The following is a 24,521-nucleotide window of genomic DNA, read 5'->3' on the forward strand; positions in this document are numbered from 1 at the left end:
TGAACTAGATAGAAATTTTAAAAGAACTAGAGTAATTTTCTTGAACTAGAAGTATTTTAAAAGAACAAATGTTGTGAGAAGTTAATTTTCAATCTGAATTTCAGTTTGGGATTTGTTTTTATATATGTTCTTTGAGAAGATTGGTCAGAATACAACCAGATAAATACCATTCAGTTTGGAAAGACTCATTAAGTAATTTTGAAAAATTGACCCCTCAACAGGAAAAAACCTACACTCAAACAGTTTCTCCAATAACATATTGATAGTGATGTTCATCTTACAACACATACGTCAAGATTTTCATATTCTTATCAGGCAGCAAACTTCAATAGTTCAATCAGCAAGCTAATTTGACATCATAATTCTCCATTTGACATCTGTTGATACTGCTTCAATCTGTGACTATTATGTATTTACTGGCAAACCGCATTATGGCAATAGCTTTTAAAACTGCAGCTGAAATTAAAACCTGATTTTTCTGTTCTTAAGGCAATAGTGCCATCTAGTGGGAAATATTCAGCTTTGCGTCTTATGCTGGGCAAAGGAGCCCAGAAAGCCTTTCTTAGACAAAAAATTCCTCAAGAAAAAGAGATGTATTTTTTTTTCCCTAAGTTGGTTCCCTCCGGTTAATACATAAACTTTCATCTAAAATGCTCACTAGCCCTTTCTAGTCATTCTGGCAAGGTTTCATAAGGTTTTTGCTCTGCTCCAAGGTGTTCTACAAAACACAGCCCCTGTCTGGGTAGGTGTCTAGGGAGCCTACCAGGAGGGTAGGAGGCAGAGCACCCAGCCCAACTGCAAGTAGTGCTACTCTGCATTGTGCAGCAAGACCAGCCTCGCCAACCAAGTCCATGCTGTGAGTCCTCGGCTCTGCTGCATGTGTTACACACCCACACACAATGGCCAGCCACATCTTAACCCTGCTTCTTCTGGCAACCTTTTCAGACTCTTTTATCTGATTTTGTGCCTCCTCTCCTTTTAATGGCTTTTTCCCTCAGTTTCTGCAGAGTCAAACAAAAACATCTCACATTGCAGAGAGCACCTGACACCTTTTTACATTTAAAATGCTGTCTGTCCTGCAGAGTGTAAACAATGAGGATGCATCTGGTTTTTCAACAAGCAGTGGGTCTTCTTTATTTCCTTTTTAATAATGGAGGTTATGCTTGCCCTTTTCCAGTTTATGTGAACTTCATGGGACTGCCATGACTTCTCAAACACAATGGATAGTGGCTCAGTCATTTCCTTGGCTAGTTCCTGTGGATATTACTCACCAGATGTCAGGGACTTGTGCACCTTTGGGTTCCTGAGGTGTTCTCAAACTCATTCTCCTACAGAAGACAGTTCTCTGTGGAATCTCATCCTGCTAAGATCTTTAGCTCAGATGCTTTTACAGAGGGTTTTGACCTCAGACCATGGCAGACAGTATACTGAGGGGGGACACCTAATCAGGTCACAGTGGGAACCATAGGTTCTTGTGAGTAGTATGTAATAGAACCTCCTATATTTGGTCATTTCCAGTTTCCCTTCTCTGTTGCTTCAGGACATTTTTCTTATAAGGTCATATTCTGAGTTCACCTTCCTGATTGGACCTGTGCCCCTATACCTGGCTGCATTTGCCCCATCCAAAGGTTTTTTGGAATCTAGCCTCTGTACCCTGTGCCACCGTTGTTATTTTCATTATTAAAGTTTTTCTTTTCTGGGCTATTCCATCATTCCCGTTCCTCTTTATTAGCCAGCTCCTCCCACCTATGCCAAGTAGGGGGATCACAGTGGGCTTCTAAGCCCGTAGTTCTTCATTCTCCAAATCCTTGATTCCACCTTCTACAACTTTGGCAATGTGGCTGGAGCACTTGCTGGTGGAGACTGAGGCAAAAAAGTCATTGAATACCTCAGTCTTCCCCATGTCCTGGGTAACTAGGTCTCCTGTATTCTTCCTGAGAGGACCCACATTTTTTCCTAGTCTTTCTTTAATTGCTGATGCACCTGAAGGCATTTTTTTTAGCTATGATGCCCTTGGCAAATTTACTTTTGCTGGTGCTTTTGCTTTCCTAAACAGATCCTTGGCTTTTGGGACAATTTCTCTGTGTTTATACCAGGCTACCTTTTCCTGTTTCTACCCTCTGTAAGCTACCTGTTTAAGTTTGTCCAGGAGCTCTTGTTCATCCATGCAGTTAATCCTGGTGTTCTTCCCTGATTTCATCTATTTAGAAATACATTGCTTTTCACCCTGGAGTGACATGGAGCCCATGTCATTGTAGCCCAAAAGAGCTACAATATCATGTAGCTCCCTTGGGCTCCTCTACCTTCCAGGGCTCTATCCCACAGCACTCTATCAAGGAGATCCTTGAAGAGACCAAAGTCTGCTTTCCTGAAGCGCTGGGTAGCAAGCTTGCTTCTCACTCTTCTCATTGACTCAAGGATCTCAAACTACACCACTTCATGGTCACTGCAGCTCAGACTGCCCTTGAGCTTCACATTCCCCAGCAGCTGCTCCTTGTTGGTGAGAATGAGGTCCAGCATACACCTCCCCTCATTGGTTCCTCCGTCATTTAGAGAAGGAAGTTACCATCAGTGCACTTCTGAAACCTCCTGAACTGCCTGAGCCCTGCTGTGTTGTCCCTTCAATAGGTATTAGGGTGGTTGAAGTCCCTCATGAGGATCAGGGCTTGCAAATATGAGGCTGCTCCTACCTGTCTGTAGTGGGCCTCATTGACTCAGTCTTTCTGGCCAAGTGGTCTGTAGCAGTTCCCTGCTAATAATGACACCTGTTCCTGCCCTCCCTTTAATCCTTACCCAGTCAGCTCCTCATCCATGCCCAGGCCAAGCTCCATGCACTCCAGCTGGTTGACAGAGAGGGCAACACCATTCATCTCCCATGCCTTTCCTTCATAAAGTGCCTTTGCCCTTCCATTCCAGCCCTCCAGACACAGGAACCATCCCACCACTTCTCAGGATGCTAATATGGTCCATAGCCCTGCAGGCTTGCACACGTCTCTAGTTTCTCCTGTTTACTTCCCATCCTACCCGCTTTTTTTAGAATAGAGGATTTAAGCTGGGCCCCTGGTGAAGCTCTCTGCCTGCAGTGGCTGGAATTCCTTGGTGCTATTCCTTCAGGTGTTCTCCATTGATCTGCACACCCTCTCCAGGCTCTGGTCATCTCTTTCTGACTCAGAGAGCCAACTGGTATGAGTGGGATGGCATGTCATCCCACATCTTATCACTGTTAAATTTCTTCAGGTCTCTCTAATTTTTACACTTAAAGTGCAATAAATGCCTACAGTAAGAGATAACTGGACTCACAACAATTACTGATCTATCAACACAGTATGAAAGCCCATTAAGTGTGACACTGAAGAGGCCTCAAATATTTCAAGCCTACAAATACTCAGTGGCACACTTTCAAAATACTTCTAGTATCGAACTACAAATTTTTATTATAATAATTTCTAAGTTAGAATGTATTCAAACAAGGACTATTACTGCCTTGCTAAAGAACACGTGAGCATTCATCCATAAATGTCAATAAAACCCGGGGGATTGCTGGAGTATCGGCAGTTTATGACTGCTCTGTGCAATTTCTGCATTGCAGTTAGAAAATTCAGTTTATCACAGGGATATATTAAAAGGCTGCTGTCTGAGACTGCCACATCCTATGATTATTGCTATTTTCTAAAATTATAAATAAGAACCAATTAATTACATTGTTTTCAAGTAACAGCTAGCCTCAACATTCTGCAACATTCACCATTATATTAAACATCCTATCAAGATAAACTGCATCATTTGGAATCTGGGGGAAGCAAACATTCTAGATGCAATAATTCTATCTCCACCTGCAAGATTACATCATGGGTTCCTGACCACTTTGCAAATTTTGCCAAATGATCCTGTACTGCATAGACTTTTTTTAAAATCAGAAGTGTTTCTAAAATTATAAATAAGCCTTCTATAATACTAAAAAACACACTGAACACAAACTCAATTTGGAGTGACAACCGCCATTCATTGAGAGATTTGAGGTATTTCCAAAGAGAAACGGCACCAGCAAAGTTGTTGAATCCAGTTGTGTTGCACTGCAGGAGGATGTCCAGTTAGCAGCGTCCTGTGGAAGAAAAAGGTACATTTCAGTGCAACTATATTTTCTAAATCTCTAAATTGGCTTGGCTTCAAGATAGGCACACACTTATACTGCCTGAAATCCCTCACTTCACTGTCACAACTTAGCCATCTCTTTGGAATTTGAAAGGCAGGAAGACAGCAGATGTACAGTAGCAAACTGTCTCTTGTGTAAGGAAGGAAGCAAGTTTTACTTACTACAGCACTGGCCACAGTGAAGGCAACCAGCAGAGAGAAACCATGACAATGGTCCAAGTAGAGTGAAAAAATAAGTTTTCCTCCAAGTAAAAAATCTCAGCCTTTTTCCCCCCATAAAAAAAAAAAAAGGCTATCCAATTTAAGACTTCAGCAAGTATTTTAGAATCAGAGACGTTCAACATGTAATTTTGTTCTTTTGTTCAATCGTTCAAGGGCTTAATGTGAAAACCACGAGTCACTAGGAACCAATATGCCCACTTACTTTTGACCCTCACTGTTGAAAGACTGCGGCTTCGAGGCACCTGCAAGACAAAGAGAAAAGGAAAATCAGGTGTGCTAAAGAACTGTAACAAAAAAAGCCACCTGAGCACCATCAACATTCAGAAAATCTGCACATCCAGAACATCTGCACATCTATCATTGCAGCTCTACTGTTACTAAGTCAAGTTCAACAACTTTCTATTTTTTTTCTGCAGCCTGCACACACACAAAAAAGGGAGCCCTACCCAAAGCCTCTCACATTTTCAATATTCACATTTTAAGTTGAGGGTGCCTATGTCCCTTTAATAAGATGGGCTAAAAACTAGAAAAATATACACATTTTTAACAGAAATAATTAAAAATGTTTTGTAACCATACAATACGCAGAATTCTGCTAAAGTTTCACATATCCTATTTGTACCACCTTCCCTTCCTGCTCACCCTACATTTATTTTTGGCCCCTTTGATGCATTTCATAAATTAGGAGTAAATTTAGGTTACTAAGTCCAGGAGGCAGGAACTACGTGTTGCATATGTACTCCAAAATGACTGAAACACTTCCAGATGTTGCTATTATTATTCAGAAGGGCACTAAGGCAACAGGAGTAGGGGCAAAGCATTCCAAGATACACATTTGATACTTCTGAGAATTTAACTATGATCTACTTCTCATACAGTATCTCTACAGATCATTATACCAGGCAATAACTATCTATCAGTTCAGCTTCACCTCATTCGAGACTATCAAGCAAAGGCACTTATTCCCAGTGTTAAAATGTACATGTGGCACATCAGCATTTTTAACAGGTTGCCTACATTCCTAGTTAAAATAATTGATGCTGCACTACAAACATTTAGCTGAGGCTTACTTGACCACACAGCAGAGGACGGCCACAGCTGCAGCTTCTGCTTCTAATTCTGCATCTGCGAGGACACTACAAGAGAAAAGTAGTCTCTTGTAAGTAAACTTCTCCTGAGAGAGAAGGTTTAATAAAGACACACTTTGCAAGCCATGACAGACTAGCCATGCTGGAGACAAGGTTTGAGGACAGAGCAGAAACACAGTAAGCTTTCTCCTTAGAACAGGTTCTGACAACAACCATACATCTGCATAATTAATACATGAAGGAAAATGGAACTATTCATCCTATATACAGGATGAGGCACTAAAACCTAAATGATATTTGATATACTACTCCACCCATATAGGGGACAGTTAAAAACTTAACTTTTTACATTTTAAAAACAGTGTTGAAATCCACTGACTTCCCTTAACGTATTTCTTTAACAAAATACGTACCATAACCATTTTTTTAGTGACTACTTCTCCCTTCACAATAACAGTACCGTCTTCTATCAGAGGAGGCCAGACGTGATAGGCCACAAAGGGAGCTGCGAAATCTGAGTCAAAGCTACGATAGTACCTGTTGAAACAAACAGTACAAGAAATGTCTGCATATAAGTGCCAAAGGATAAATACGTTCCAAATCATCAATGTTGATAAAAAGTAGCTACAGCTCTAATATCTTTCCACATCACAAAAATATGTATTCTTTATGTGATCCTGTAAAAGAAATGGACTTGGAAGACAGACTTAGCAGAACATACTGTTTACTTATCCTGACAGACATTCTAATAAAGCCATCTCACACTTCAGAAGGCCACTAGACCTTAATTTTTGCTTAAGCCCAACACAAGCCAGGGCCCCTGTGTCCACTGACAGATTAAACCTTCTGAGCAGCAATTCAGCAGACACAGTCATCCCTTCTTCCTGGAATATCTTGCTAGAACAAGCCCCCTATAAGGACAAATAACACATCTGGCTTTATGGATTCAAACTCACAACAAATACCAAATAACAGAAATTGTATTAAAAGCAATGCATCTATACTTAAGTAATCTATTACAATAGTAAATTATTTAAAACAATGTCATAACCAGAGGCACAAAGCAAGGCATAGGGTACAACAATGTTTGGCTGGCTGTTTGTAGAATGCTACACATGTAATAAACAGATATATTTTAATTTCTACAACTTTAATTTGCTCCATCTCTGTGTACCACATACAAATGCTACACATGTAAGCATATACATATGCCACATTTATCTAACTAGATAGACAGATGTACGTGTCTCCCACAGCAGCACAGAAAAACATATTAAATGTGGTTTCTTAAGGCCATACACACCAAGTAGGTGGAGAAAGCATCTCAAGACTATATCACAGTGTTTTTGCTTCCTAATTTAGCCAATAGCTTTGAGTGTCAAAAGCTAACTCTCCTATATTTGTATAGGATCATTGAGTAGTCCTGTATGATTTTGCACTCCCCTGTTGAGAGTCTACTTTCATCTTCTCTGTTTCTCTCCTTGACTTCTCAAGCTCTTCATGACCTCCTTAGTGATGTAAGGTGTTTTGCTTTTTAGAGCAATTTTTATGACCTATCAATTCCAATTATTTTCTAGACAACATGGAAGCACCCTACAGCTCTCTGCTAAAGAAGCAGCTTGACTCTATAGAAAAAAGAAAAATTATTAACAAAATTCTCAATTTTAAGAGGCAGTTTTGATTTTGCCCAGCTCTAAACCAGAAGAGATGGGAGCATATTAATACTCGTATGTTGTACAGCAACCACAACCTGGAGGTTGCAGCAAACATGTTGATGACCCTGGTAATGACACCAGCTGCAAGATCTCAGTAAATATGACTTTTACAGAACAGGCCAGTAAGGAGGAATGAAGATGCAAACATTTTTTAAAAGGCAGATAGAGACTAAGCAGGGAAAGCTGATGATCATATTCTTCTTAAATGATAAATTAAATTTGCTCTTGAGACTGGAGTTTATCCAGAAAATTGCTCCGGTTCTCACTAAAAAAAAATTGTTGACACTTATGTACATGCTAGTATTTACACACTATCCTAAACCTTAAAGACATACCAAATTCACTACAGGCCAGGGGGTTTTGCCCTAAATTAATGTTTAGCAATCTTGAACTGCTATATTAATTAGGAAACAAGTAGACTACAAAACCTTTAATGGTAAGTCTGACTGAATTTAAAATTTCTTACATGTTCCTATTGAAGCATTCTCCATCAACACCATAAGCAATATCAAGAGGAGGAATAAGTGTCTGCATTGAATAAGCCAAACAGCACAACTCTCGAATCAAAGCGCTGATCACAACGAAATCCAATTCTCCTGGACATGGAAGCTTTGGGTTCCTGTTCATGCAGCAAACTACTTCCTGAAAATAAACATACACGAGTAATTTGCACTCACTAACCATTTTTTTCACAAGCAACTACAGAAATCCCCCCTAAATATGCCTCTCAGCTTTCTACATTTAAAAATCAGTATAAGAAGCTCATAGTAATGTTGCCCTGGACTATTCCAGAAAACAACAATTTCAGAAAGAATGTGGTGCTAATAGGAAGCTATTACTGAGTCATACACATACTAATCCTAGCAATATTGTTCCAGAAAATAAACTGCTACAAGGCAAAGTCCATATAGTAACTCTCTTCTCCTTCAGGTTACAGTGCATTTCTAATTTACATATTCTGAATTTACTAGCTCCTGAAAGAGATCACCACTGCCTTCGACTTACATGGACACTGCAACAAACGTCATAGAGATCCTTGTGGCAAGCTATATAATCCAGGACAGCAACTTCAAGTGACGTAGGTCCCCCTCTGTAACATATACTCAAAGTGTCTTTTACATTTATTTTCACCTTCCAGAAGGCCATCTTTGCCGCACGGAAAGATTCCTGCAAAAGTAAAGAACATCTAGTTAAACACAGGAGACTCAGTTTAATATTTTATCAGTTATCTGAGAAAATTAATTTAACCCACTATCATCAAAACAAGGAGGAATATAATACATTGCTGTAAAGGAGATTAACTCATGAGGAAGGAATTCTCTGATTGAGTGTAATTTATTTGCAGAAGATAAGATTGAAAAGCTTCATTTGCTGGGAAAAGAGGTTGAATTGGAGAGTGTAAACTGAACGATGATTGAAAGAAAAAATCTTCAGTAAGTAAAATGTGCTTGGGATCACACACATTAAGAGATGCTGCATCTCTAATACAGGTATGTGTTACACCATTTTTATAGAAAAGAAGATTCAATACAGAAAAAATGAAGACTTTCTTCAAACTGAGTTCATGGTAAATGTGGGGTATCTAGATGGTTTCAAGGGACCCAATTAAACTAAAAAAGCACATAGCTACAAGCATAAGGAAAGCATGATACAGAAAGATTTTTAGCTTTTTAGTGTTGTAGTATTTAATGCACCATTCCCAAAAGAATTTTTCTAACTAAGGCAATGTTGATCACTGCAGATACTATGTACTTTTCAGACCAAATCACTTGACCAATTTCAGATTAAATTTCACTCTTTTAGTACCCATACAATAAATCATTGACCCTGTTCCAATCTTGGGACAGGTCAGGTAGGACACTACATTGAGAGTTCAATGTAGAAGTGTGAGGCGAAGAAAGAAAAATCAAAATAAAAAAGGGAAGAAAGCTTTTCTTCTCTGCACTTGACAGAAATGCTAATTTACCCACAATTTAAACCACTGCAGACATAGTATTTTACAACACACCTCCAGCCTGTAAAATAAGAAATAATATTTCTTTCTCACCACACATGCAATGTATATTATCCTCTGCACCGTCTCCAAGTTACAGACGTATCGCCTCAAAATGCACTCTGCCTCCAAGCGTTCTTTAGCGTAAATGAAGTTATAGCGAGCTATAAGGCAGGCGCGGTGTGAAGCGCTGCCCCGCCTGAGCCGGGGAGGTGAACAGGGCCTTGGGCAAAGGGCACGGCACTTGGGAGGACAGGGCGTCACGCAGGGTCTCGCGCAGGGTCTCACGCAGGGCCTCACGCAGGGCCTCACGCAGGGCCTCAAACGGCACGGCAGAGGAGAGATACAGGGCCTCACACAGGGCCTGGCACAGGGCCTGATACAGGGCCTGACACAGGGCCTGACACCGCACAGCGGAGGAGAGCAGGCCCTCAGACGGCATGGTAGAGGAGAGCAGGCCCTTGGACGGCAGGGTAGGCACGGTGGAGAGCAGGCCCTCAGACGGCATGGTGGAGAGCAGGCCCTTGGACGGCAGGGTAGGCATGGTGGAGAGCAGACCCTCAGACGGCATGGTGGAGAGCAGGCCCTTGGACGGCAGGGTAGGCACGCTGGAGAGCAGGCCCTTGGACGGCAGGGTAGGCATGCTGGAGAGCAGGCCCTTGGACGGCAGGGTAGGCACGCTGGAGAGCAGGCCCTTGGACGGCAGGGTAGGCACGCTGGAGAGCAGGCCCTCACAGGACATGGAGAGCAGGCCCTCGGAAGACATGGAGAGCAGGCCCTCACAGGGCATGGAGAGCAGGCCCTTGGACGGCATGGAGAGCAGGCCCTCACAGGGCATGGAGAGCAGGCCCTCGGAAGACATGGAGAGCAGGCCCTTGGACGGCATGGAGAGCAGGCCCTCACAGGGCATGGAGAGCAGGCCCTTGGACGGCATGGAGAGCAGGCCCTCACAGGGCATGGAGAGCAGGCCCTTGGACGGCATGGAGAGCAGGCTCTCGGACGGCATGGAGAGCAGGCCCTCACAGGGCATGGAGAGCAGGCCCTCGGACCGCATGGAGAGCAGGCCCTCGGACCGCATGGAGAGCAGGCCCTTGGAAGGCATGGAGAGCAGGCCCTTGGACGGCATGGAGAGCAGGCCCTTGGACGGCATGGAGAGCAGGCCCTCACAGGGCACGGTGGAGGAGAAATACAGGATCTCGGAAGGCATGGTGGAGGAGAGATACAGGCCCTCAGACGGCACGGTGGAGAGACACACCTCCGGCGGCATGGTGGAGGAGTGCAGCGCCTAAGCCTACAACACACATGCAAAGAAGCTTCATGTCACTTTACCATCCTCAGATGCTTTTCCCTATGGCAGACTTCTTCATCAATTTAATTTTTACAAGGGTAAGGTGAGTTTTGAGCCAAAGTAATTAAAGAAGCTACAGCTGGTTAGTCTAATATGAAGGCATTTTCATAACATGTTTTATGGCCTAAAGCATAAATGGTAAAAGAAAAGTAACATGTAAAGCATATAAGGCAAAGCACTTTGTTCCTAGGAAACACACTTTTAACTAATAATATTTTGGAGATTTGTTCCTCTTTCAGTACCACTGAAGAGTACTGCTGAAGTCAAACAAGTAAAAATTGAATACTACAACTACAGAGCAGAACTCTATAAAAGAGGACTCATCAATAAAAGAACTATTTCATACAGCTGCTCTCCATGTATTTTGTAAAGGTGCATTATTTGCTGTTTTGTCTGAAACCTAACATAATTGCTTTAAAATAAAATATTTGGGCACTAGAACAAATAACCTAAAGAGTTTATGTTCCTTCATAACAAAGTAAAAAACCTTGGCTTTTGTTTATATTTCAATTTAAATGAGGAAGAAATTCATGCTACCTAACATGACTGATTTCTATGATTCAGTGACTTCTCTGAGTAAGGTCTCTACCTGCTCTGGATAACAGACTTTTTGCAATCCAGCATAGCAATCTCATCCCGCAAGTTCTCAATCTTCTGCTCGTACTCATCCAGTTGCTCTAGCCTCCTTAAGTTGCACCGGGAAGCTTTCAGACTTAATCACACAGAACAGTCAGTCACAAGATGTCCTTCTATCAATGTAAACTATCTATCAATTAATCCTCATCATCAAACAAAAGGAGAAAAAAAATAGGAAAATAATTGACCAAGCTCCTTATGCTTGCTGAATAATTTCAGCATGCTTTCCTTATGCTGAAATACAGGAAAAATCCAGAGTTTAAAAACAAATGAAACAAAGCAGACCCTTGATCTTACTTTAAATTGTGTACATGTATTGTGGCAGGAAAGTGGATATAGCACTGTGTGCTATAGGAACAATCACTGGTTAACATTTGGCGTCCTTATACTAGCTCAGATGATCAGGTCTAAAAGAAACTAATTTCTTTCTCACATTTAAGACGCTAACTAAACCATCTCAGTTTTCTGTCCTATAGATTAAGAACCTATGTATTGTCTTCTATCAGGTTCTTGGGCTCTTTTTCTTTGCAGAAATATATTAGTCAGTCAAAAGATATCACAGATGTTAGTCAAGTAATACCAAAAGCTAACAATTCCTCTCCTGCTGTCCCCAAAAGAGGGAGTGATTCTTAAAGATTGGCAGACAACCAGTGAAACAAGTTTATCTTCTGTCCTTTACTCTTAGTTAATATTAAAAACTATCCCAAAATCTCTGCTTTCTGTCCAAATACCAGTATTACTGTTGTTTTTCTCTTACCAAAAGTGGAAGGCAAAAAGAAAATATGTTTTCTATTTATTTTGAAGGTATTCACTCTGTCCTTCCTTTTCCTTACTGGAGGACCCTGGTGAGATTTTTTTGAGACTCTGAATCAACAAAAGCTCTAACACTTATCAATTGATAGGATTCTTGTTCCACCTTTTTAAGGAACAAGCTGACTGAGATGACCACAGGTAATAAGGCCAGCAACATCTGCTAAGAGGAAAGACTGCCCACTTCCATCCTAAGTCAGCTCCTTCAGGAAGGACTTCTAGCAGAACAGTAGTAAAAGAGGGCTAAAGAATTCTACTACAAAGGACAATTGGGAAAGAAAAGCAGATTTGGGAAGATGAGCTCTAGAAATAGGCATGGGGGAAATCCAAACTGATATTCTTCGAATCACTTAGTAAGGGCAGGAAATTATATCACTTAATGTACTGACCCAAGACTTACGGAACATTCATTGTTCTCATGGTAATAGGATGCATGAGAATGGGTCTGCCACTTCGAGCTACCTCTTAAATGGCCGTGGAACTGGTAATTACTGCACAAACTTGTATCTGAAGCAATTTATTAACTTTTATATTATAATGCTCCATAAAATATGTTTTATGCAACTAGACAAAAACTTTTCAGGCCTAGTCACTCATCTGGAAATCCAACTCTCTTCCTCCATCTTATGACAATGGCTTTTATCTTCTTGGATATTTATGTATCAAAAACATTGTATAATTAATTGTGACATGTTGTAGGTCCTTCAATAAATGTTACACTCTAGCTACTCAATTGTTTTTTTTATTTAGGGTTTGCTTAGCATGCAACATTTCATAGACTATAACTCCCCAAGGGATTGTCATGGACTATACAAAACCTTTTTATGTAGAATACTGGCATGTTTTTCAACATCTCTGTCAAAAGCAAAACCTACCAAGTCAATTTATGAATGTGGGTGTGACTATATCATTTGTACCCCACTTTGGATAGATACACACTTTGGATATATATGTAGACGATACAGAGCTCAGATGCATTTTGAAACTCTGGTTTTAGGCCAGAAATAAAACATTTTACAAATCTCCATCAATATTTAGACATCAAGGGAAAAAAAAAAACCAAAAAGCAACAGAGGGAACTGCAGTTAATCTCCCTACTCTCGTTCCATCTGGTTGATCTGCACACGAGTTTCACTTAGTTTGTCTTCCAGGTCTCGCAGTTCACACCTTGGTTTGCAGGACAAATCTCTCAGCTGTAGCTCTCCTTCAGCTGAATCCTACCAGGAAATGAAGTCACACTGCTTGAATGTTCTACCTTATAAATTCCCCCAGTAAAGTACTAGAGCATAATGGGCAGATGTATTTCTAAATATTTCAGCAATGACTATTCCTAAAGAAACTGAGAACAAAAGCTATTGCATTCTCTCTAAGACATAAGCAATACCTTTCAGGCACACCAAAGAAAGACTCAGTTATAGAAAGTAAAATATTCACTTATTTTATACCTCATGGTAGAAATTATGGAAGGTCAGCATATGCAGATTTACTGCCCGAATCATCAGAACAAAGCATTTTGCAGAAGTGTTGCATAGTTGGTTTTTTTCAGTTAGTCAACTCCTGATTGACTAAATCACCAACTCAAGTAAACATTTTGGGAATTCATGTGTACAAAACAACAGAAAAAGTTATTAGAACACAGAAGCAAGTATCATTCCAGAAAGCACACTACTATACATGCAGCTGCCTTTAGCAACCCATAGAATGGCCAGCTAGTACTGGAATTAAATTAGTAACGGTGCAACAGGCTTTTCTTTAAATTTTGAATGTCACATGCAATTACAAATCTGCAACTGGTATTCCTGGTGTACTGTCATTTAATAACTTTGTTGTTTTATATTTTGGGAGGGTTTCGGCATACCACCACTCCTGCTTTATAATAGACTCTAACTCTTAAGGGATATCACTTTTTATTTGTCCTATTTTAATTGTGAAATATTTTGACAGAGCAGGTGTAAAACTGAGAAAGCAAAGAACATGGAGACATCACTGTCAAATCTCAGGATCTTGAAGATCTTCCCCTAGCCTGAATTAGCAAAGTCTCTTATTTTCATTCAAACCAGAAAGCCACAACAGATCTGTCTTTTCTGTTAATATCAAACTGTTAGTATTACAACCCCTTCAGTAAATACCAAATACATATGAACTCCAAATATCATGGCAGGAGCATAGTGGTATCATGACACACATGAACACTTTTTTTTTTAAACACTCTAGGAAATAATATAATGTTAAGATATCCTTAGAGTTTTTTCCTTAAAAAAAAAAAGGAGCTCACAGATTAATGCATGGAGTTTATGCACACCTTCAGCTTACACATGTATTTTCACAGTGCTCTTTTTTCTAAAAGAGATATGGCATAAATACTGCTATTATGTCTCTAAAATGTAAATGTAAATGGCAAATCTGTACCTAGAAAAGGAAAGCAGTATAATAACACAGATTTCTTATACAAAGCAAATTCATCCATAATAGCATAGTTGTCTCCATAGGTGTCTCCACAAGCAACTAAGGACATATTTCATTAAGTAAAATCTGAGGGAGGCTAATATTAACAGAAAGTCATTAAAGTGCTTCTGCAGGTATAAATTCACCTAGTTCTATTCTCTTAAAATAAGTTTCTTACACACCTGAGTGAGGTTGTCACTTCCTGAAGCAGTACAGCATATACTTGGCAGGAGACAGCCTTTTAGTTTTGCTGCACAATCATCTAAGAAAACACATACATTAAGAAATAGTAAGAACATGTACAGAAAAAGCCAGAGTTGGAAAAAATGGCACATGTGAAATGTGTAAGTAATTAGACAAGGCATCAATTTACCTCCTTGAGATGTTTCATTGAGAATTGAGAAGAGCTGCTTTTGAATTGCATTGTTCAGTTCTAATATTTCACAGCATCGGCTCAGATTTTCATCAGCAGAATTCCCCTGTAAATTAATGTGCATTTTTACATCTGTGTGGGCTTTCTTACTTAAAGTTACTCCTGTTACAATCATGTCACAAACCCCCCCATAATTACATCTTCCCAACCTTTTCTTACTGGATCCATTAGAATACTCATTTTTGAATACTCATTTCTAATACGCAAATGAGCAAAACATCAAGACTTCTATGACCCAGTTCATTCACTACTTGAGAAAGCATACTCCTTTTCCATCATAAAGAGGATGCAACCACAAGTTGAGTTAAAATCTTTCAACAGTTATTAAAATAATAATCTAGCAGATTGTTGGATTTTTAAAAATAGCCCAAAATCTGGTTTTCCATATTAGCTGAAATAATAGATATAAGGCTCTTATCTTGCTTTGTCAGCAGTCACATGAAGCCTCCATGCAATTTAACCTCATACTTAAGAGTTACAAACTGAAACATATACTACTGAAGGAGCAAAACCCAGCATTATGCCTAGGAAACAGCAAAACTACATCACTTTCATTAAGTGCAATTTTGAAAAGGAGTTGATTAGGTTAATCTGTTCAGGGTACTACTGCACCTTCCAGAAGAATACACACTTTGTACCCACTTTCCTTATCTTTACCTATAACTTGTGTATCACCTTCCACATAGATCACCCTCTAGGTCTTCAGGGAAGTTTTTACAAGCTTCCGAAACAGCTGAAATTCCCACCCATGCCCCCATCAGCTTGTGTTTTGATTGCTGCAACATGCTTTCCTCAGGCCTTGGGGAGTGCAGTAAACCTGCTCACCTCCACAAGACCACAGCTGCAAAGTGCATTTTTCCAGCTCATTACAGCAACATAACACAGTATTTCCATCTGGCAGCTCCTCTTTTTCTGCAACAGCAGCCCGAAACTGTTCATCTTCATTTCCCAAGACCATAAAGACTATTCCTAACCAACTTTTGATGGAGAGGTCAGCTCCCACTGCCGCTCAGCCCTCCTAAGTTCTACCTCCAACAACCATTTGCAAGATTTTGAAATACATGACACTGTTCCTCCTCTGGCCTCCTCTGTGGTAGCTTTACCAGCTACTCCCAAACTCCTTAAAACTGTCCTCTGCCATGAATCTTGCAGACAGTTACTCTGGTTATGTAACTGTAACTCCTATTCAACCATGAAGTAAAAGAAAAAAAAAATTATTTCCCCTGAAAACACTGCATTTCTTTTCTCATCAACCACAGCACACACAGTAGGTGGTTACAAGCTCGTGACCAACTATCTGCATCCCGGAGGTACAGAAACCTGGGGATGCCGGACGGAAAATTCTATCAAGATTTTTTTTCCACTGAGCAAAGTCACAGCTGTGAAGTCTCATCTTTCCCTAATTTTACACTTTCTCTACTGCTTCCACTGTTTCACCTCCTCACCTCACTCCTGCATGGACTCCATCTCACCCACCGGCAGCCCTCTGCTCATAACGGCCGCTCCTCCCGCACCGCCCGCCGTTTCTGAAGCCGTTTGGCGGCCGTGCCGCGCGCTGCCTTCTAACAGCCTTTCTCCCGAACGTTTCCCCACCCAAAAGAGCTGGGATGCTGGATAACCCCTTCCTTCTCACTTCCAGCAGCCTTTTTCCTCATGTTTTCCTGACTGTTCCTGGGCCCCAACCCATTCCTTCTGAGCATGACCCCAACCGTAGTCCTTTCACCGGCCGTTTTTCAACGCTCTCCTCTCTTCTAAGCACAGCCGGTACCGATCAAATCTCACTTTAAACCTCCAACCCTTCTTTTTAGGGAACCTTGTCACGGACAAAAAGCCAAATAACCGAAGCTGTGGGAGCTTAACAGGGTGTTAAAACTGCGCTAACTGGACGCGCCTTCCTGGCAGTGTCCCAGACCGCCCGTGAAACGCCGAGCGAGGGCGGCTGCCTCTGGCCCCGAGGAGTGGCAGGACTCACCTCGTAGTTCTGCTGCCAGCTCTCCAGCTTCTCTTGCAGCTCCCGGGCGCTTCCCGCGCCCACCAGGCTCTTTAAGTCTTTGGCCATGGCTAGATGTCAGCTCGCTCTGCTGTCCCTTCGGCAGTATTCTTCGGGCGGCGCAGGTGTAATGGAGATGGTAATGCCAGCCCGGGCCCCTTCCCTGGGCTTGGCCGCGTCCGAGGGCTTCCACAGCCGCGGTGGTGTCTCAACGGCTGGCGCGGCGATGGCGGTGCCACGGTACTGGGGGCTGCGAGGCGCCTCGCGGGGCGCGTGGACGGTTCGCGGCCGCCAGGTGACGCTGCCGGGTAACGACGGTGCGCGCGAGCCGCGGGGACCCGGCGCGCGGAGCGGCACCAGGGGGCGCTCGCGGGCCCCGCGCAGCGGCGGCGGCGGTGGCGGCGGGGAAAGATGGCGGCGGCCGCCCCCGAGCAGGTCCGTCCGCAGCGGGACGCGGGCACGGCGCGGCGCGGCGCCGTCCCCGCCGGGGCCAGGGGGGAGCGGGGCCGCGGGGAGCAGGCGGTCCGGCCGGGGGTGCTGCCCGCGGAGGGGAAGCGCGGGCGGGAGCGCCATTTTCGCCGCGGTGGGCGAGGCTGGTGTGGTGCCGGAGCGCTCCGGCTGGGGAGGGGAGAGACGGCGCTCGGGCGGCCCTTCCCGCCTTGTGCCCGGACAGTGTTCGGACGGGACGGGCTCGGGGAGACACGGCCCGAGCCTGCTGTCCGGGCGGGGCGGCCCGGAGCGGCGCCGTCCTGCCCGGAGGCGTGGGTATGTGACTGACAAATACTTCGTGCTCTGTGTGAGGCGCCTGGCATTGGAGCGGTGCGGGGACGCCGCCGCCGCGCCTGTCGGGGCGTTTGGCGCTGCCGAGGGGGCGGGAGGCAGCCGTGGGTGCCTGCGGGGCTCCGCAGCTCGTGTGGGCTCTGCAGGGTCACAGGGGGTCCAGAACATCTCCGAGGCAGCGAAGCCTCCACAAACTCGTCCAGGTCAAGCACCTTTCTCAACACCATCTCTTAATAGTTCTTCAACAGCAGAAGAAAATACGGTGTTGTTACTCATTACATCAGTGTAGATATGTGCAAGTGTAGTTACTTAAGGTGTAGCTTTAGGGTTCATTTCAAGTGAACAAACTTAATTCCATCCAAAAGATCAAACTCCTTCTTTGAAGATGTGAATCCCTAAGTAACAAACCGTTCCCTTCAAGGGAAGCGGAACAAAATTTTGGACAGCTACGAAAATACATCAAAGGTTTATTTTTACTATGAATATGTACAAGAGTTTCCTCTATTACTTTGTTATATTGACAGGATATCCCTTACAATCTCATAACTTCAGATTATTACATGAAAGCTATTCTGGCCAAGTTCCCCATGCCAGGTTTGAAGTCTCACAGTATCTTTCCAATGCTGCGTGCAAGCAACAGGAGTTGAACGCAAACCCTGTGCTGTCAAACTAATTTAAAAACTGTATCCACGACACTCTTTTTGAATAGTCACTGGGTGTCTATCACATATGAGCATGGAGGGAACTAAAATCCTGTGTATTGGCAGATGACCTGCCAATTCTGTCCCATATCATCCCTGAGAGGTAAAAATTAATTTCTTGGTAGCTGGTTTTAGTTTTTTAACTGTAACAATATAATTAATCATTCCTATCTGCCATGATAAAAATGAGATATAAAGCCATATATTGTCTGAAAGTATCTGGATTTTAAATTTAGTCGTTGTGCTAGCAGAGGTTGCTGTGGTTCTAAGTGTACATTCTGACAGCCAGCTGCCAGACTTAAATCTAATACTGAACATAATATCCAATATATCCCACTAGTCAATTTACATTTTTTGCATACATATGTGTGTGCCACTGTAGGTAATTTGCATGCCTTTTAAAGCTGACCCATGCCTTGTGTTACAGCAAAGCTCTAACGGCCCGGTGAAGAAGTCTATGCGAGAGAAGGCTGTGGAACGCAGGAATGTTAATAAGGAGCACAACAGTAACTTCAAAGCAGGATACATCCCGATTGATGAAGACCGTCTCCATAAGACAGGGTTACGTGGCAGGAAAGGCAACTTGGCCATATGTGTGATTGTTGTTCTTTTTATTTTGGCTATCATCAATCTGATTGTGAGTATAATAGCTATAGTGTAAGCAACATTAGGTCGTATTTCATTTTGACAGTTCAGTAAAAAAAAAATGTTTCCAGTATGGCTGAGGATTTAAAACATACTGAAGGAGATTCTCATTTTTCTTCTTTCTTTTTAGTTCTTTTTTAGTCTGAGCAAGGTTAGATGGAAGAATGGTGTAAGTTCAGGCATGAGTATTTTTGTAATAATGGTCACCTCATGAGAAGTGTTATTAGTACATATGCATTCAGGATATATGGCATATAAAACATGGTTATATTTTATCTTACAGAGCTGTATGTGAGCATTCAGAATTAACAAGCCACTATAATTTAAAGCTTCATTGTTCTAATCATCACATTTTTATTGCTTGGTCAATGAGAAGTAACAAATTCTTTTTCATAATTGCACATCCATCTGGGAGGATGCATTCTTGCAGTTCAATATATTATATACCAAGCTGAACTGTTCAGGAAATTTATTTAATTAATTATTACCCTTAAACAGAAAAAAGATATAACTATGGATGTGTTTTAATGTTTCATATATGTATAAATCATTTCAGTTACTGTTTCAAGTAAGTCTAAAAATAATTTAAAATGCTTTTCATAATTAAATGTATTATGATGTTTTCAGTAGGAATAAACTAAAGTCAACTCACACTTTAAGCTCACTTTAATACTGGCATTAATAATTGTTCAAATAAAACATCTAATTAATACGATTGTGGTAGGAAGATCTGAACAATCAGCATAATCCTTTAAAATGTGTTTCAGATTACCCTGGTTATCTGGGCAGTGATAAGAATTGGCCCCAATGGTTGTGACAGTATGGAATTCCATGAGAGTGGCTTGCTGCGGTTCAAGCAGGTGTCTGACATGGGCGTCATCCATCCCTTATATAAAAGCACTGTGGGAGGGAGACGGAATGAAGACTTGGTGATCACTGGGAATAATCAGCCTGTAAGTTATACCATGAATTGAAAGTGTGTGAGCAACACTAGAGAATTACACTCACATTGCTTAAATGTTACATTTGAAACATCATTAAGTTCATGCCTTTGTTTCTGAAGATTGTATTTCAGCAAGGAACAACCAAGCTTAGTGTGGAAAAAGACAAAACTTCTATCACCAGCGATATTGGCATGGAATTTGTTGACCCACGAACACAAAATACTTTGTTCAGCACTGACTATGAAACTCATGAGTTTCATCTACCAAATGGAGTTAAAATCTTGAATGTGCAAAAGGCCTCTACAGAGAGGGTATGTTTCTTATTTTTTGTAAGTAATGAGAATAAAGCCCATTGCTAGTTTCTGTAAGAGTAGAGTAGAGTTAGTGGTTTATAGGGGGTTGAGTGTGCCTTTGGAAGCACTGAGCAATCCTGTTGCAGAAAAAACACACACAACTATAAATACATAGGAGGAACAGATTCAGTGAAAACAGAGGGGTAAATTTACATAATCTGTCTTAACAGGAAGCCTATATTTGGTACAAGTGTTAGCTGTGTTTCCCATAAAAGATTAATTTTACATACCTTCCAAAATTCAGTGATCCTGTTTTGAAATTGACTGTGGAAAATAACAAATATGCAGAAGCTAGTGGGCAGAAGGGAAATTCAAGTTTTTTATTAAATTGCACAGCACTGCTTTCAAGGTAATTAAAGTTACTCAGACAAACACAAGTGTCACGTTTTCACTAATCCATAATACAGGTTTTTTGGTTGTGTTCTTAGATTACCAGCAATGCAACCAGTGATCTAAACATAAAGGTTGATGGTCGTGCCATTGTCCGGGGAAATGAAGGTGTTTTCATCACAGGCAAAACAATTGAGTTTCGAATGGGTGGAAACATGGAACTTAAAGCAGTAAGTACTTCAAATTGAGGCAATTTTTTTTAACAGCTTAGTTTCAAATTTAGGCTGATAGTAAACTGATGTAGCTTTATATAGCTTCAAACTTTATATAAATTACTCATGCATAAAAGTCAGTATATTTAGTAGGATTTAAATAGATGATTTATTACTTTGCTGTTAAGTAGTGGTTGAGTAGGTTCAGGTAACATTGATTTACTACTCTTAAGACACCTACTTTGCAGTTAAAGCTAAGCTATTGACATGAATACCAAAGGGAGTTAATCTCCTCTGGAAGCTTAACCAGGGTTGACAACCTTTGCCAGACGAGCAGAGCATATAGTTTGGAGCATTACCTTCTGTGCTGCTGCTGTAAGACTCACTAGCATTCCTTTAAGATTTTTGGAGATTAAGATGGCAGTATATATGGAGCAATAGAAAAGAAGGATAAAAATAGAGGTATATGCACTTTCAAGTGTGAAGGAATTTCATGTATGAATTCAATTGCCTGTTTCATGTCCATATTTTACATTTACTGCAATTGCTAATAAGAATGAAAGATGAAAAGTCACCCTGCTGCTGTCCTTCTCTGTATCGATCCACCACTGGAGTAGCAAAGTACATTGCTCACTAGAAATCCATAGGCATCACTATAATTTTCATTAAAAAATTAAACATTTGTATACATACCTTTTTTATTATTGTTGATTCTACAGCCATCCTAGAGATGTTATTTATCCATTAAACCAGCTTGTCCTTCTCAAAAACAATCTGCCTTATTTACATGAGAAGTTGTAATTCTCCAATTTCTTTTTTCCCCTCTCCTTAATAGGAAAACAGCATCATCCTGAACGGAAGTGTGATGGTCAGCCCAACACGGCTGCCGAGCTCTTCTTACGGGGATCAGTTCAACAACGGCAACTGGCTGCGCTTCAAGCTGTGCATGTGCGCTGACGGGACGCTCTTCAAGGTCCAGGTCACCGGGCACAACATGGGCTGCCAGACCTCTGCCAACCCCTGTGGAGCCACACACTGAAACAGCTGCTCCTGGGACAGGCCTCCTTGGTGTTTACATAGAGCTGTAGGAAGTAATTGCATGCCTTCCAGGGTTTCTTTTTTTACGGCAGTTTATACTAACATTTCTTACACAGTATTTTTAAGGAAAGGCTGTTACGGTCAGCAACGTTAGGTCATCATGCTGTTAGCTGCAATAGTGGCATTCAATCTGTAAGCTTTCAGTGTACATGCACACTGAAGTACCTTCTTGAATTGGGATCAGTAGAATATATGTAAATATATCTTGGCAACAACTCTACTGCCTACAGTTGTCTCTAGAGGAGGTTTTTGTCCTACATCCCAAGACCTTGAAGACTGCTGAGAACACAACTGCAGTCTCAAGTACTTCAACAGGAATGTCAACTTTTGTTGGAAATAGATTTTCCTAGGATGGCTGAAATGGCAGACTTTTCTTTCTTTTTGATATATTGATTTACCCCAAACCTAGGTGGCTTATCAGATGTGTAACAAGAGGGGTAGTGGCAGATTCACTTTAAAATATTGCATTATTTCTGCCATGTATTCGTTCTCACGTTGTTAAAAATTATGCTATCATAAATACTATTTGCAAAGTAATACTGAGTATGGAAATTTAACTTGAATTTTGAAGTAGTCTTGTGGTTATTGAAGTGTTGCTTGAACTTCCATTCTATCTGTGCAGTTAATGCATTCTGCAGTTGCTTAATTTATATGAAGTACTTATAAAACGTGTTTTTAGTAAAAGTACATTTTAAAAAATGTACTTACAACTTGCTTACTACCCAAAAATAGTGTTTTCCTGGGTGTTCTAATGTGAATAGTGTCTGAGTCCATTAATCAATAGGTAATAATCTGAGTGTAACTGTTGCAGCAGTGTCTGAGATAGATCTCTCCTTCCTCATAAATGTCAGTACTGATGCATTACTGAGAAAATCAAAACATTAAATTCTGAAGTTAAACTGCAGGTCTGTAATAATAAATGTGGTGGTAGGACATCAGGGTAAATATATGTGTATCAGAATTTGTCAGCAGTGAAACTATGGTGAACTGGGGCCTATTAGAGTCTTCCAACTGCTTTGGCAGCAGTGAGGTGTTTTGTGCTAAAAATAGACCAGCTATTTATAAGATTCTCTCTTTCCTCACCCCATGTATTCCTTCAGTTTAAAACAGCTTTGTTTTGCATTAGCGTCAAGTAACCTTAATATTGGAGGTCTCAAAATGACTTTGTAACAGCTTTTTGACAAGTTTTTTGATAAGCACACACTTCTTTACCTAAAAATTATGGGAGTTTTACACATTTACTTCAGAATTGATTATTTGTTACAGGAAGATAAACTATCTACCCGTGTTTTACAGTGCTCAAAGTACATAGGATTGCATAAATCACAAATTGGCTCCTGCTGTAACAAGAAATTAATATCCAAGGTCCCAGTTTCTGAATTTACTGGCAGGCAGTAAGCACTCATGCAGAATGTGTATGGTTGGAAGTGATTTTTGGAGGGGTATTCATCAGTCAGGCATTATGGCACATGGGGGAGGTCAGAGGAGTCATATTTCCCTCACTGCTCAAAGGCAAAGCCAGATTTTGATGCTCAGTAGTTGTTGCATTTTTGGGGCTGGACAGCAATAGAGCTGTTCTGACAAAATTGGAATAAGCAGAATATAATGCAGCAAAAACTACTGAGTTCTCACATTAAGATTGTGGGGAAGTACTAACATTTTGTGTACTTCCTTCATGGACCTCATAGTTTTATCAGTGTTAATAGTTACTAAACACTTTAACACACATTTTGCTGCTTTACACCCACCTGTGCTGCTAAGCAGTGCCTCAATTAGTATCTGTTAGAGTTAAGAGGAGGAAATGAACTAACGTTTTTAGAATTCTCACTCTCATGCTAATGGAAGTTGGTCACTTTATGTATACAAATGCAAACACATATTAAAAATATAAAGAGCGGTATCCTCAAAGCTGAAGTACATGTTGAAAATAACAGATACTACCTTGGTCAAGTAGGTTAAACACATATTAAAGCTCTTCTCTGATTAATATTGACATGCCTATAGGCTAGTATTGGATTCTTGTAATTTTCAAGAGTTCTTTTTAAAATACTGTGTGCAATGTACTGTGTGCTGAAAGATTTGTCACAAAGGTACTCTTAAATCATGATGTGCAGAATTGTTTTTGAAGTGTGGATTTTTTTGGTCAAAATGTAGCAAAACCAATCATAAAAATACCAAATGAAATAAATTACCAATTTTGCTAGCCACTATGTATTGTTAATATATTTTATATTTATATTACACAGTTTGAGAAATGTTGGTACCACACATGCCTCTGTTGAGCATTTACTTGTTTATCTTCTAACTGCCTAAGGTACATTTTTCTATATGTATTTAAAACATTGAGTGGAACACTGTTTATTTCAGTCCCACAGATGTACTTAAGATTCTGCATGTATAACGTGTATTCTACATGCCTCTGTAAAATGCCATACTGGGTATGCTGAAACAACTTGCATGTGAAGAGCTCTCACCATCTCTAAGTCTGGTGGTTGTTCCAATGGGTGAAAGGCAGTAGAATTTCAAATGCTTGTTTTGAAATAAAACAATAAATTCTGAGATGCAGCTGCAGTCCAGAAGTGTTATTTGTAAGAACATGGTTTTTCATTAAAATACATTGTTGTGT

At 41.0% G+C, this 24,521-nt stretch overlaps 2 protein-coding genes across 2 annotated transcripts; one reads left to right on the top strand and one right to left on the bottom strand.

Moving 5' to 3' along the window:
- Nucleotides 1–4,047: 4,047 nt before the first annotated feature.
- SPATA18 (spermatogenesis associated 18) lies at nucleotides 4,048–17,229 on the bottom strand. Its single transcript, XM_054633835.2, has 12 exons — nucleotides 16,815–17,229; nucleotides 14,783–14,888; nucleotides 14,592–14,671; nucleotides 13,063–13,181; nucleotides 11,108–11,230; nucleotides 9,225–9,441; nucleotides 8,183–8,344; nucleotides 7,644–7,819; nucleotides 5,876–5,999; nucleotides 5,445–5,510; nucleotides 4,577–4,616; nucleotides 4,048–4,102 (listed from the first exon to the last, which is right to left on the bottom strand). The coding sequence occupies exons 1-12, from the start codon at nucleotides 16,899–16,901 to the stop codon at nucleotides 4,092–4,094; spliced, it is 1,311 nt and encodes a 436-aa protein (XP_054489810.2). The 5' UTR covers nucleotides 16,902–17,229; the 3' UTR covers nucleotides 4,048–4,091.
- SGCB (sarcoglycan beta) lies at nucleotides 17,137–24,460 on the top strand. The gene is made up of 6 exons (XM_054633735.2): nucleotides 17,137–17,267; nucleotides 18,741–18,950; nucleotides 19,726–19,911; nucleotides 20,022–20,213; nucleotides 20,684–20,815; nucleotides 21,633–24,460. Exons 1-6 carry the CDS (start codon nucleotides 17,244–17,246, stop codon nucleotides 21,834–21,836), a joined length of 948 nt encoding a protein of 315 aa, XP_054489710.1. The 5' UTR covers nucleotides 17,137–17,243; the 3' UTR covers nucleotides 21,837–24,460.
- Nucleotides 24,461–24,521: the final 61 nt, after the last annotated feature.

This window comes from Agelaius phoeniceus, chromosome 4, assembly GCF_051311805.1.
Source record: "Agelaius phoeniceus isolate bAgePho1 chromosome 4, bAgePho1.hap1, whole genome shotgun sequence".
NCBI classification, from domain to species: domain Eukaryota; kingdom Metazoa; phylum Chordata; class Aves; order Passeriformes; family Icteridae; genus Agelaius; species Agelaius phoeniceus.